Here is a 14,670-nt window from a genome sequence, read left to right as displayed (position 1 = left end):
GTGGGAAATGAGAATCTATGATATAACATGATTTGTTTGACTTATGGCCCAGCATGCTGGGTGAACCCAGATGCTGTGAATTGCAAGTCACAGTTGCTGTCTTCCAGAGCCCTGGTGGCACAGTGGTGAGAATGCAATATTGCAGGTTAACTTTGCATTCCACTGCCAAGAGTTCGATCCTGACTGGCTCAAGGTTGACTCAGCCTTCCATCCTTCTGAGGTCGGTAAAATGAGGACCCAGATAGTTAGGGACAATATGCTGACTCTGTAAACCTTTTAGAGAGTGCTGTAAAGCACTGTAGAGCAGTGTATGTCTAAATGCTATTCAGTAGCAAACCACGATTTGTTAAACTATTAATAATTGGATGTCTGAACTGGGCCAGAGACACCATTCAATTTTACTGCCCAAGTTCCTCTGTGCATTTGTTAAATTTCTTTTCTGTATGCATATTTGAAGGAGCAGCATAATGTGCCAGTGCTGAATTTCAATACTAGAGGCTTGTTGCATAACCTTTCCATGTTTATCTGGAAACAGAAGGCTTAGCTGGATCAACAGATGGGCTTTACTCATTGAAGAATGCTGTAGAACTTAAAAAAACACTAACTACCATCCTGTTGATGATGCTAATAATACAAAGCATGAAGGTAGTGTTTCATTGCGAGAAACCTGACCACAATTGATTTCCCCCCCCAAATGTAGTTATTATTTAATTTATGCCAGTTTTTGACTGGTAGTTACATAGATATACATGACTTGTAGCTGAAAAGAAATCTTAACTCTTTACGTTAGGGAAGTGAGAGTTCTTTGCTTTCAGCTTTGGGGAACAATGTACTATATACAGGGACCACAAATCTCTGAACCAGCATTTTCTGCCTAGGAGATTTTCACATGTGTTCTACTACAACTCCCATCATTAGAGCCATGGTAGCACATTGGTTAGAATGCAGTATTGCAGACTAACTCTGCCAACTGCTAGCAGTTCAATCCTGATCAGCTCAAGATTGACTCAGCTTTTCATCCTTCCGAGGTCAGTAAAGTGAGGACCCAGATTGTTGGGGGCAATAGAGAGGGCTGTAAAGCACTATGAAGTGGTATAGAAGTCTAAGTGCTATTACTAGTGCTATTACCAGGGCTTTTTTTGTCATAGAACACCCAGAACGTTGTTCTAGCACCTTTTTTGGGTATGGTAGGCAAGGCGGGCTGTATGACATGTGTGAGTTCCAGCATTTTTTTTTACAAAAAAAAGCACTGGCTTTTTTACCCATAATGCATCAAATCCTGTCTGGGTGATTTGCTGTGGAAAGGCTTAGATTCTGTTTGTTGTGATTGGCATGATAATGAATTATGCAGAAGGAAGCTAGCAATGGCCTCCCTCCCTCCTTCCTTCCTTCCTTCCTTCCTTCCTTCCTTCCTTCCTTCCTTCCTTCCTTCCTTCCTTCCTTCCTTCCTTCCTTTTTGTCTACTCTGGATGGTGAAAAGAAATATAAATAAACTAGCTATATCAATCTTTTAAGAAGAAACAGGGCTGAAAAAAGCCACAATATCAGTTACTCATAAAAACCACACCCACACCAGAGTTCCATTAGCATCCTGTCCTGTGTTCTTGGGGGGAAAAGCCTTCCAGAATGCCAACAAGGTCAGGGCTGCCTCCATCTCAGCACAGAGGCTATTCCACAAGACAGGTGCCTGATGGAGAAGGTAAGCAATGCCCCCAAAGGGACCCACACTACTAGACATAGTAGAATGGGCAGAAATAGTTGCTATTGACTGTTTCTTTACCCCAGGCACCATGGCTGTGGCATCTAAAACAGAGGCACACAAGTAATGGTTGCCATGTTGTGTTCATGAGACAAAAGAGAAAATACATTAAATACAAAGGAACGTCACATCAGTTGCATGCCGTCTCCATTGGCATACTATCTCAGTTACCTCCATTAGCTTTGCTCTGGCCTGCCCACTGCACCCTGAGCGCACCCACTAAAGGGACTGCTAAAGTTCAAGAAGACTTAAGAAGCAAAACAAAAAACAAAAACCTCATCGGACCACGGAACTTGCAAACATTGTTTATGAACAAGTGCACGGATTGCAGCCCAGATGTTTTTCTTAGAAGAATCAGGTTACGTCTTGCCAAGAAGCACGGCTCCTTCCTCTAAGGAAATATCTGAAGTCAACTTTCCGAAAATGGAATTACGGTAATGGCTTCTAGAAAGGACAGCTTTGCTTTTACAGCTTTGCCAGTCTGATAATGAATTGAAAGGATTTGGTTGTGGTGCTAATGAGGAAACAACCTAGATCCACAACGACAACAAAACAGAAGGGAGTATCTAAAATTTGATCAAGGAAAGCTATGATTGACTGGAAAAGATCTCAAGTCACTAACTGGGGTCCTCTGGCCACGGGACCTTCTATTAACCATTGAAATTACCGGTAATCCTTGACTTACAACAATTCATTTAGTGACCATTCGAAGATACAATGGCACTGAAAAAGGGGACTTGATGACCATTTCCCACACTTTTAACTGTTGCAGCATCCCTATGGTTACGTGATCAAAATTCAGATGCTTGGCAATTGGTTCATATTTATGACATTGCAGTGTCTTGGGGTGATATGATCACCTTTTGAGACCTTCTGACAAGCAAAGTCAATGGGAAAGCCAGATTCACTTAATAACCGTGTTACTAACTTCATAATTGCAATCATTCAACAATCAAAGTTGACTTAGCCTTCCATCCTTCCGAGGTAGGTAAAATGAGGACCCAGATTGTTGGGGGCAATTAAGCTGACTTTGTAATAATGCCGCTGGGGGGGGCGAAAGCCCTAATAAGCAGGCATATACATAGAATGAAGGCTACTGCTAAGCTTGTAAGCCGCCCTGAGTCTTCGGAGAAGGGCGGGATATAAATGGGATTAAAATAAAAATAAAAACTGTGGCAAGAAAGATCGTAAAATGGGGCAAAATTCACTTAACAACTGTCTCACTTAGCAACATCAAGTTTGAGCTCAATTGTGGCCGTAAGTCGAGGATTACCTGTATCTTCCTGTCCAAGGAATATAAATGGAGCACCATGGAGAGTTTGCCTTGGTAGAAAACTTATCTTGCCTGGGACTGTAAAACATTTTCTCCAAACTTTGGGTTTTTAACCACTTCACAGCTGTCCTTTGGGAGTTGTATTTTTTTCTTTGCTGAGCTTTGAATGTGAATTGAGGCATTATTTATAGCTACAGGATAGAAGTCTTTTTGCTTTTCATGTTCCAGACCACAAGAGGCAGACAGATTCAATTCTCATTATTTTGTCATGATCTCTGCAGTATTCCCCCCCCCGCTTTTTATAAAATAATCCATATAGCAAAGAGACATTCTGGGTTACCCTGTTTGTTTTGGTAGGAATTGAAGGCAAAAAGACGTTTCAAAGCAAATTTGAAAATGCCTTGGTTTCAATATACTCAGTTACGGGCCAGGTGGAAAGACGACCAGAAAAATGGATTTACAATGACTGATGAAAATTTGATAAAGCAAATCAGGAATCAGGGACCAGCACATATCAAACGGATATATCTTGCATTGATAGAGATTGACTCAGAAACAGAGCTTGTTAAGGATTGTATGATAAAATGGGCCCAAAATATCCAGGAAGTTATCACAATGGACACATGGGAAAAGATTTGGGTGAGGAACGTAAAATTTACACAAGCTCAAAATTTAAGAGAGAATTTTTACAAAATGTTTTATAGATGGCATTTAGATCCCAAAAAGCTTGCAAGTATGTATCCGAATTATCAGCCTAAATGTTGGAGGTGTGGTGATGAAGATGCAACATATTTTCATATATGGTGGACTTGTAAAAAGGTTAAGGCTTTTTGGATAAAAGTCTGGTGGAACATGCAGAAGATTTTTAAACAGAGGATAAAGTTTTGTCCGCAATTTTTTTTGTTGGGAATAATTACAGATGTTACAGTTGTGGACACCAAGTTGATGTTGAACTTAATTACGGCGGCAAGACTTTTGATAGGCCAATACTGGAGGAAAGAGGAACTGCCGACCATAGAGGAGTGGACTTTAAAGGTTTCCGACCTGGCAGAGATGGCGAAGATTTCGGCCTATTTGAAGGATCATTCGCAAGAACGCTATATTATGGAATGGAGAAAATGGATTGATTTTATCCAGAACAAGTATAGGGTTAAGAAGTTTTATGTAGCATTTGAATAAGTCTTCTTTCGTTTTTTTTCCTTTTATTATTTTAGTTTCTTTTTATACATATTTAATATTATTATCATTTGTTTTATCTTATATAAGCTAGAGATTGATGGATTTTAGAGTTTATAATTGTTAGTATATGATTGTTTATGATTGCTTTTTATATATATACCTTGTATTTAGCTCTGGGAAGTCGGGGGGGGGAGGGGGGGAGGGGGGGAGGTAGGGAGGGGGGAGGAGGGAGGGGGAAGGGGGGATTTTTAAAGGAAAACTGTATTTTAAAACTTTTCAATAAAAAAAAAATTAGTTTTAATATAATTATTTGGTTGATACTTTGGACCGAAAAGAAAATGACCATGCACTAAAAAAATCAACTAGGGGTTATATGTACAACTTTCCTCTTCAGTGTTCTGACTTCTTTTATATTAAATTATTAGGTATTGCAACTGGGCAAGGTTACAACCTTATTGGTCAACCTCTGCTAGTAGATTTCTCGGTTTAAATAATGAAGTTAGCAAGTTGTGGGCTTTGACTTACTGTGCTCTATGAACAGAATTAGTGAATGACTATTCTAAAATTTGCTTTAGGATAGCAAACCAGACTTTGAAGCTATTGTTTTTTATTGACTTATTGATTGCAATCCAGGAACAGCATGACTGCAGATGGACATGGTTTATTTCTGCTTTCTGGGCTTGTGTGCTCCTTTTATACTCCTGATTCATAGCAGTGCAAACTAGCAGTTGCTCAATAACGGGGGAATACTTTTTTTTCTGAAATTACTACAATCAATAAATGTATTTTACTTATCTGCAAAATTGAGTTTGTTTTATATTTGTTTTACTCAAGAAGAGATAAATAAATAAACAGACAGCTGATTGTGATATGATTTGGTATCAGCTGTTCATTCTGGAGCCCATGCTGTAAGGCATGAGTTTACTTCTGGCAATTAGAGTGCTCACAGCGTACAGAGGATCAAAAGTTTGTTGTTCCTTATTTTGGATATGGATATGCAAAACTGTGGAGTGGACACCAGGCTGGATGGACATACTATATATATATAAAATACAGTGTTGATGTGGATTTTTTCTCTCTCAGATTTCTAAGGTCATTTTTATCTAAATCTCCTTTTTGGGTTGTATGCCATATTATGAAGCTGGCCTATGTTATACCAGGGAGCGAATCTGCCAGCCAGCTACAGCTCCTGAACCTCAAAGGCCTCCAATAATACAATACTGGTGAAGTTTAAATATGAATTATTAAAATGATCAGTACATTTACTTCAATAGGTTGCACCCCAAGTTTTGGATATTGTAGAACAAAGTGAGAATTCAATCTGGTCCATGAGTTGAATTCAGTCCCATCAGATGGAGTAAACCATATGGAAAAGGAGACCAGATTTAAAACAGCCTTCTGCAAAAGCCCTGCAGTCTAATGTCATCCATTTGTCCATGAAGGAAATAAGCATGAGAAAAAAACATTTCTAAGTGTGATAAGAGATCAGTCAGTTGATGGTATTGACTAATACAACTGTGAGGTTTTCAAAAGATAATTTATCCCCTCTAGCAAAAGCAATAAAGAATCTTTAATAAATTCACTGCTACTTTAAAGGCTCATGAATTGCAAAAGTTTACAAAAATTCTCATTAACATGCCACAGGTCTGTGCTTCTATTTTTAGAAAACTCATAGTTGAAAAATAAAATAGTTTGTATATGATTTTTAATGATTACCATGCTTCACATTCAAATGTTCAAAGGTTTTGAAGTGGTATAGCTTGCCTGCCTCACTCTACTTGTTCATAGGTTTCAAGCCTATTTGGCAATTTAGTACCTTAAGAGGTGCTCAGCCAATTGTCAATACCATAAAAGTATACTGGTTTGTTCAACTAATCATGAGCAATCATGGGAATGCCACATTAACGTAAAATTGAATAATGCAAATGTATTACAAATTGTTGTCTCTGGGCAATGGATTATGTAAGTTAATCTCAAGCAAATCATTATATGGCAAAAAGAAGAAAGGTTATCTCTGAGTCCAAGGCATAATAGGTCTGTTTATTTTATGCATATATTTGGGGCATCTCAGAATTTGACAATCAAGTCAATGGTAGTGGGGGTTTTTTTGTGTTGCTTGTACAGAATTTTGGTTGCCTTGTTGTGGCCTTATTGCCTTTTTTGATAACAACCTGCAGACACCTTTGCCTATATACGGTAGAAGGTAAAATGGGACCCAGCATGGAATAGCTATCATTATCTTTTCTCTCCCGGACTGGCCTTCAGATATAAAAATGAAATAATAAAAATAACTCAGTATTTCTGAGGAATATCTCTGGGGAAATAAAAGTCTTCCAATGTAACCTAGATCAAGCATGGCTGTTTTGCATTTTTAATGCTCAGTCTCCCTCCTTCCCCCAATTTCTTGGAAAGCCTATAAACTTCTCTGGTCTCCCTGCCATACGCTCTAATCCTTTCACCTCTCTCTCCTCTTAATGATTATGCCAGGATCACCACTGTAAACATGTCGTTTCAACCCTTCACTTAATGACCAATGTTTGTTTTTGTGCTAAATGACAAGTTGAAAGAATCTAAGATGCGGCAGTTACGCCTCCTCAAAGGGCATCCATTCAAGAAGCTGACAAGGGCTGGCTGTCTTTAATGTAGTCAAATGTCTTTATTTTAGGAAATCTTTCTAGGAGGCCGCCATTATTAATATGCATGACCAGGAACATTTTTTCCCCCATAAAAGGCCTTCAGCACGTGGGGGGCTGCATCTGCGTGTTTTTCTGCAACATGAGTGGTCTATTGTTAGCAACTACCACCTCCTGGGCTGCTGTCTGTGCAGGAGCCCCAAGAGAGGAGGGAAAATGTTTTGAAATTCCCTGAATGGAGAGTTTGCAGCCAGCTGGCTTTGGCACACAGACCGAGGTGAAAAGAGGACTTTTTTCAGACTTTCTTTCCCTTTTGGCTGCTTTCTCTTCCTGGAAAATAAGTGCATTAAACAAATTAAGCAAAATAGAATATAATCATTTGCACGTATTATTTACATGTATTATTTACACAATTATCAATGAATAATAAAAATATAGAAACAAAGATTAAATTAAATTAATAATATTATTATCTATAGCCCCCAGCTCCTTCGTGGAGAAAAGACAAATAGACTGCCTAAAGCACTGATAGTGTTTTACAGTTATGTATTATTTCAGACATTGATTATGCACATCAAAATAAACATGTGCATAATGTAATAGTGTAGGATTAAAATTAATAAACTGGAGAGTAATGGATTAGATCCAGAATACTCTCAGAATCATTTATTGAGCAGAAGTCCACTCACTGTTTCTTGCTCATAGGAAAGGAAGCAGTTGTCCCCTTTCTTCTGCAGCCCTATTACTGTATAGTGAGACCATATCTGTTTCACACATCTTCCATGGATCCCTCCAAAGCTGATTTTCTTTTCAAAGAGTGTTGATATCAAAGTAAAGAAGGACGGAAGATAGTTCCTCCAACATAAAGGCATTGTTGAATGGAAGATCTTTTAAAGATTGAAGAAACTCTTCTGTTGACAAGTGACTGTTGACAAGTGACAAACTCGAGAATAACAAAATTGTTAACGCACTAAAATACATTGTATTAGTTACTTTTAAACAGAGACAACAGTATATGAAATACATTCCAAAAATTACCCTTTGGAAAATATTTGTCCCGTCTGTCTGCTGGAAGCTAGAAGCAGCAGCAGACAAAAATATCTTGCATGTACCTGCCATAACTCCAATCATTGGTTGACCTGGAGCAGAATGATTCTCTGGCAAGAAATCTAAGTATAATACATTCTTAAAAGGACAGTGTTTAGTTTCCCTTCCAAAAACATTTACTTATTTTCAGGCTTGGCAAATCTCTCTTCTCTGTAACATTTAAATGCAGGGATCACACTTGTAGCATATTTAAACTTTCAAATGTAGAAAATGTCCCTTTTAAAGGACTTCTTACCATCTTCATGGTGCAAGAGGCAACGTGGATTTTGGTGCACTAGAAAACAAAAGCCATTTCTTCAACTGCTTTAATCTGGTCCTTTTAAAGCAAACTTTTATTTTGGTTTAAAAATGGACCAAGCTGTGTAGTCACACAATTCTACTTTGATTGTATTATATATTCTTATGCTTTCAAATAATATTTTTAAAAGGGATTCATGATCTGCTTGATCCCCCTGCCGCCAAGGTCAATCTGAATTTGATTCCTGGGAACTATAAAGGCAATCCATGTAGGATTTTGGCAACAACATAAAGTGATTTGCCATTGCCTTCTTCCAGGGTATTCTTTTCCATTGACTTCTTGGCCTAATCACCAGGACTGGGATTGCCTGCTAGTCTTCAACCCAAGCATTATTTAGCACTTGCCCTGCTGAGCTTTGAGATCAACTCAGCGCTACAATAGAAATAGCTTCATGCAAAATTCTTGGATTATAATCCAGGTCCCCGACTGTGAAATCACATATAAAGGTGGCATTTATCTACTGTTCCTTCAGTGAAATTTCTCAAGCGCTCCAGTTACAACGTTGGCAGGCATGTTACAAACTACTAATAACGCTACGCAAGAGGTACTCAGTACCACAGAGTTCATCCTTTAAATATCTCTTATACAAGGCTGTACAGTGGTCCTCGACTTACAGCCACAATTGAGCCCAAAATTTCTGTCATTGAGACATTTGTTAAGTGAGTTTTGTCCCATTTTATGACCTTTCTTGCCATTGTTATTAAGTGAATCACTGCAGTCGTTAAGTTAGTAACATGGTTGTTAAGTGATTCAGGCTTCTCCATTGACTTTGCGTGTCAGAAGGTTGCTAAAGGTGATTGCATGATCCCTGGACGCTGTAACCATCATAAACATGAGTCAATTGCCAAGTGTCTGAATTCTGATCACGTGACCATGGGGACACTACAACAGTAGTGGGAAAATTAGTCATAAGTCACTTTTTTCAGTGCCACTGTAACTTTGAATGGTCACTAAATGAACCTCTGTAAGTCGAGGACTACCTATAATTGTAAATATAATATGTCAAAATAGAAATTCAGCTATACTTACTTTGGATCAATATACATAAAGTTGCACCTTTCATATCTAGTTTAAAGACATCCATATTGCTAAAGCTGTGCTTTTGAAATATTGAACTGGTTTAGAATAATTGCAGATTATTTGAAAATGTTGCAGTGGAAAGGCTACAGTGAGGCCATACCTGTTTTGTTGATTAGAGAACACTGCAGTGAGGTCCTGTCAATGTCACTTGCTTAGATATTTGAGAATGTAGTAATGAGTATAACAGTTATGGGGTCAAACCTCAACCAGCAAACTCAGGTTTAAATCCACACTTGACCACCAAATTCATTATGTGATATTTGGCTAGTCACTTGCTCTGAGCCCAAGATTGTTTTAGGTGGAATAAAATGGGGGGAGGTCTCCAAATAAGCATGAGACAAAATATGGGATCTACATGCAGTATATAAAATAGTAAATCTAAGGCCTGTTCTCATATTGGACAAATCTATAGTTTATTGATTTTGGTTTTGGCTTACTGTCTTGCGTCAACCCAACCATTATATACTTTGATTTATAGATTACTGCAGTATGCAAAGCCAGTATGAGAGATTAAGCTTCCCTTGTATGTAAAAGGAAGATTAAAAGAACAATATGGAAAGGATATTACAATGGAAAAGAATTCTAATTCTTTTCCATTGTAATAACCTTTCCATATTAAGAATCCTGGAATTTTTGTTTTTTTAACTCTTGTGCGTAGTAAATGGCATGCTGTTTATAAATATTGGTAAAGGTGTTAGGAAAAAAGAGATCATTGGGTTGCAGTGTTGATATGTTCATGGAGGTGGATGTGTATTAGATGCATGTGTAATAATACATGAACTTTCCCCCCATTTTTCGTGAAGCAGAAGCCATGGATGTTTTAATGCTCAGTGACTGGGAGTAAAGTATCTCCTGTGCTGTGACACATACTACAGAGAGCCACCAGGTGCCTATGATAAGGGGATGCATCCTTTTCGTATGTCACCAATGTGAAAAATGCAGATAGCCCTTGCCTTACAAGTGTTTGTTTAATGATGATTCAAAGTTGTAAAGTGATTTACAACCTGTAGTTTCATTTATGATTATTGCCCCACCCCTGTAGTCGTATGATCTCAACTGTGACACTTGGCAATCAGCTTGCATTTACAACCAGCTGCAGCATCCTGCAGTGACAAAGCACCCATTGGGGAAGCTGGATTCATTCAACAACTGCATGATTTGCTTAATGGCCAGCATAAAACTTGTCAAATCAGGTCCAACTTACTTATGACCACAACTTGTGACTGTAATTCCAGTCCCAATTGTAGTCGGAAGTTGAGGACTACCTGTACACAGTTAAAAAACTCATGCAACACCTTTTGCTGCTATAGCAGGAAGGCCAGCTGCATCTCTCTTAAGCTGCCCAATGTGTGTGTGCCTTTAGTACAGCACTCTTCAGAGCAAATATGTGATAAGAAGCTGTTTTTCCCCCATGAAAGCCTTATTTTACAACTTCCTCCTTCCGTTGAGCAAGCTAGTGTTTCAGATTTATGACTTTTTAAAAAGGCATATGCTAAACTTAAATATGTGGAGCCGTTATTGCTTGGTGTTTAACTTGTGTTATGATGCCATAGCAAAGAAAGCTGTAGATATTTGTTTCAAGGAGCTTGCAGAAGTAAAATGCAATAGGAGGGAGGCTCTGCTTCTTTATAGTATGAAGCACTGTTGACATTGTAGTTGCTCCCCAAGATACTGGTAATCCTTTGTTTTATAACCACAATTGGGATTGGAACATCTGTCAACGAGGTAGTTATTAAGTGAGTCATGACCAATCTTTTGCTGTGGTTTTTAAGTGAATCTGACTTCCCTCATATACTCCGGTAGGAGATATAGGAATATAGCCAGCCGTACCAACAGGCTGAAAAATAGCTTTTATCCATGGGCTGTTAGGCTTTTAAATGGGACATAATCTTATGCAGAATTGACTTGGGAGGCCGGTGTGTGGTGTAGTTGGTTCACATAGTGTGGTGGGATGGAGGGTTTGTTGTCACTGTGTGTTGGGGGGGGAGAGCACGGGGAAGGCTCAGCTAATCTCAATGTACACATGTTGTACTTTGACAATAAAGGTTTATTATTATTATTATTATTACTTTGCTAGTGGGAAAGCTGACTGGAAAGATCATCAATGGTGATCACATGATCCATGATGCTGTAACTGTTTTAAGTACATGCTGGTTACCAAGCACCCAAATTCTTATCATGTGACCACAGAAGTGCTGTGGAATCAGTTTTAAGTGCGAAGATTGCAAGTCACTTTTCCCACCCATTGTAACTTCCAACAATTGCTAAACTAATGGTTGCAAACTTGAGGACTATATGTAATTTGTCATGTTGGGTGTAGCAATATTAGGCATTAAGTCCTTACTATCAAGGCTACCAAATGGTGCAAGATTGCATGAGGAATTCAGGACCGATGCAATTAAAAGATCATTTTCTCATAGAATCCAGCACCATTTGGCAGCTTTGATAGAAGGTACTTAATCAAACCTGACGTGCGGCAGACAAAAGAAAGGATTTCACAGAATACACGGTAAATGGATATAGGATATATAGTGCAGATCACCGAGTCGGCGAGGTGACAGGTTTAACAAAAGCCAAAGAAATGGAGCCTCCACATTCAGGGGCAGTGTACCTCTATGCCAAATGCTTGGAAAAACCTTTTTTTTTAAAAACAAAACAAAACAGTAGGCCGACTTTTGGGAGGGAACGGTTTGCTTCTTAAACCTGAATCCTTCACTAGATAATCACCACCTTTTCCCCTTTGGGGTCGAGCGGACCCAGCAGCTCAAGGGCTTAGTTTGAGCTTTGAGCTCTCTGGCCCAGGCTGAGAATTTTAACTGGGGTTTTATTTTCAGGGATAATTTAATCTTTTAATTCTCTTTTAACTTTGTATTTTATATTGATGTGATTTTAAAATGCCCTGTAAACCGCCCTGAGTCCTTCGGGAAAGGGCGGTATATAAATCTTAATAAAATCGAAATCTAAATCTAGTGTTAAGGCGTGCGGAGACTGCCACGGGAAGCTGGATTAATCGAGTAAACCGGGGTTCAGCTTCTCCTGCAAACGCCAAACGCTTTAAGCTGAGCTGCTTTTTGCATCTGACGCAGCGCTTGAGCCTTCTTCTCCATTGGATGCCTCGCTCCCTTCGTCCCCTCAGCTCTTGCTATTATTACACCTTGTCAGCCCCGCCTTTGGATAAAGACGTCGGGGCCGACGAGCCATTGTTATCTTCCTTTTATTTTATTTTTTTTTGGGGGGGGAAAGAGAAGAAAAAGCAGGTTAAGCCCCCAGGGCGACCCACAGAAAAGGCCGCAACTCCCATAGCGGGAATGGAAATTGGGAGGGGGGTGTAAAATAAGAGAGCGCGCCTGCGCGCGCACCTTTTTCTCATAACTGACCCAGATGGCCGTTGGGAGTCATTTATTTTGAAGAGGGCGCGAGCCACACGCGCGCGCGCTCTCTCTCGCTACCTATCTACCCCCCCCCCCACACACACACACACCCCGCCGCGGCCACTGCCGTCTTTCTCATCCTGCGCGCTTGCGCTTTTTTTCCTCTTCGCCGCTGCCGTTCCGTCTGCCACGAAGCCTTCCGCGCGTCCCGCGCTGCCTCGTCCTCTTCGCCGCCACACAGTCTTCTATCTCTCTCTCTCTCTCTCTCTCTTTCTCCCCCCCTCCCCTTCTCGCTCCGTTTGGTTCCCTCCCTCTCCACTGCCGAGAGCCAATGGCCGAGCTCCTGAGGAACTCCGCCTTCTCCTCTCCGCCAATAGAAATTTACTACTATGTTATGGGGCGCGGGGGGAGGGGGAGGAAAGGAGAGCTTGGGTGAAGGGGAGCGGGAGCGCGGTTGAACGAGAGCCAGCCGAGCGGCGAGACCGTCTGGGGCGCGGGGGGGGGAGGAGGCGGGGGCGGCCTTCAACCACTGCCGGCGCCCTCGCGAAAGGCTATCGGCCTCCAGCATCCCCACCTGGGGAGAGGCGGCGACGCAAGCGGCTTCCGTCCTGCGCCCCTTTTCTTCTGCTTCCCCGCTTTACCTCAGCGAGGTGCGTCGTGCTGGCCGAGAGAGAGAGAGAGAGGTTGGCCGACTGACTGGACGGCCGAGGGACCGGAGAAGGCGAAGCGCGAGAGAAGCGACCGGCTCTTCCTCTCTTCCCCCGGCAGGGCGGGGCTGCTGCCGGACGGCCCCGCGAGGCGCTCAGGTGCCGTTGGCCTTTTGCCCGGGCGGTTTGAAAGCGGCGTCTCTCCCTCGAATGAGGTGCGAAAGGAGCGTCCGGCTTTGGTTGCGGTGAGGGGTGGCTGTGGCGGTGGGGCAGCGAAGGTGTGGGACGGAGGAGAAGGGGGTGCATGGCGAGCCGGGGCTGTCTTGGGGGGGGGGGGAGAAGAAGAAGCGTGTTGAGCAGCAGCAGCCGCCGCCGCCGCCGCCTCCCGGTCAGAGGATGGGAGGGGATTATGGGACGACGGAAAACGGGGTGACTCAGTGAGGTGAGCGCGTTGGGATTGAGGAGCGCGCGCGCCAGTGTCGTCGGGCGGCGGGGGTGGGGGGGGGTGGGGGGGAAGAGAAAGAGAGACGAGGTTGAAAGATTAAAAGGGCGAGCTGGCGGGCGAGCTTCCGCGTTAGCCTCCCGCTCTCTTCCCCTTCCATTTCTATCCCTGGTCAGTTGGCTGGCGGGGAGACCGTCTCTCAGATCTTGCATCTTCCCGGGGTTTCTTTTTCTTTTTCTTTTTGTAATGGCACCAAAGGTAAGAGCGGTGACAGTTTTGAGTTTGCGGGGGGGGGAGGGGCCGTCTGCAGTTGTGTAAGCGTTTTGGGGAGGGGGGGAGGAAGAGAGAGACAAAGCTGATCAGGTACAGGAAATCTCTTGCATGCTGAGAGGAGGTGAACGCCGTTCCTTGGAGCTCCTCTTGTTGTTTCTGACAGTAACCTCACGGATTTCAAAATAAAAAATGATAAAGGCCTACTGATACCCCTGATTAAATATTTCCGTTTAACGTTAATAACTGACGCTAGATTGCTTTAATTGTCATACGTCTTAGTCCTAAATGCAACGTTTTGTTTGTCTCTTATTTCGGTTCTATATGTTAAAGAGGGGGGGGGATTTTGCAGATATGTCTTACTGTAATTTAGCTTGATTTCTTTTTGTTGTAAGTTTTTCTAAAGGTCAAAGGATCCTATACCAGATGTAAGATTTTGAAAAAAAAACTTGTTCAATTCATACTGTTCAATGAGATAACAGTATGAATTCTTTTTCATTTATGATAAATTTATGGTAAATAGGATGGGTGATTCTTTAAGCAAGATTGTGATAGTTGTACAAACTTTAACATTGAGATGGTATAAGGAACTGCAACCAAGTTATATTTTG

At 41.3% G+C, this 14,670-nt stretch overlaps 1 protein-coding gene across 16 annotated transcripts in view; it reads left to right on the top strand.

Annotated features, from left to right (window-relative positions):
* The window catches only part of EPB41 (erythrocyte membrane protein band 4.1), a 103,047-nt gene that overhangs the window by 28,039 nt on the left and 60,338 nt on the right, over positions 1–14,670 (top strand). Inside the window, exon 1 of one of the 16 annotated variants that reach the window (XM_081335092.1) lies at positions 13,199–13,506. The exons of 14 other annotated variants lie outside the window; for them this stretch is intronic. Coding sequence is in view for 1 of the 2 variants with exons in the window: in XM_081335099.1 (XP_081191225.1) it covers positions 13,558–13,562 (5 nt within the window). In the remaining variant the exon portion in view is untranslated. Of the gene's footprint in view, positions 1–13,198; positions 13,563–14,670 lie in introns of those variants that run through there. One more of the 16 variants, XM_081335099.1, reaches the window with a different exon arrangement.

The sequence above is a fragment of the Vipera berus genome (genome assembly GCF_964194415.1).
Source record: "Vipera berus genome assembly, chromosome: 9".
NCBI lineage: Eukaryota > Metazoa > Chordata > Lepidosauria > Squamata > Viperidae > Vipera > Vipera berus.
This window is presented reverse-complemented; position numbering and strand designations above follow the sequence as displayed.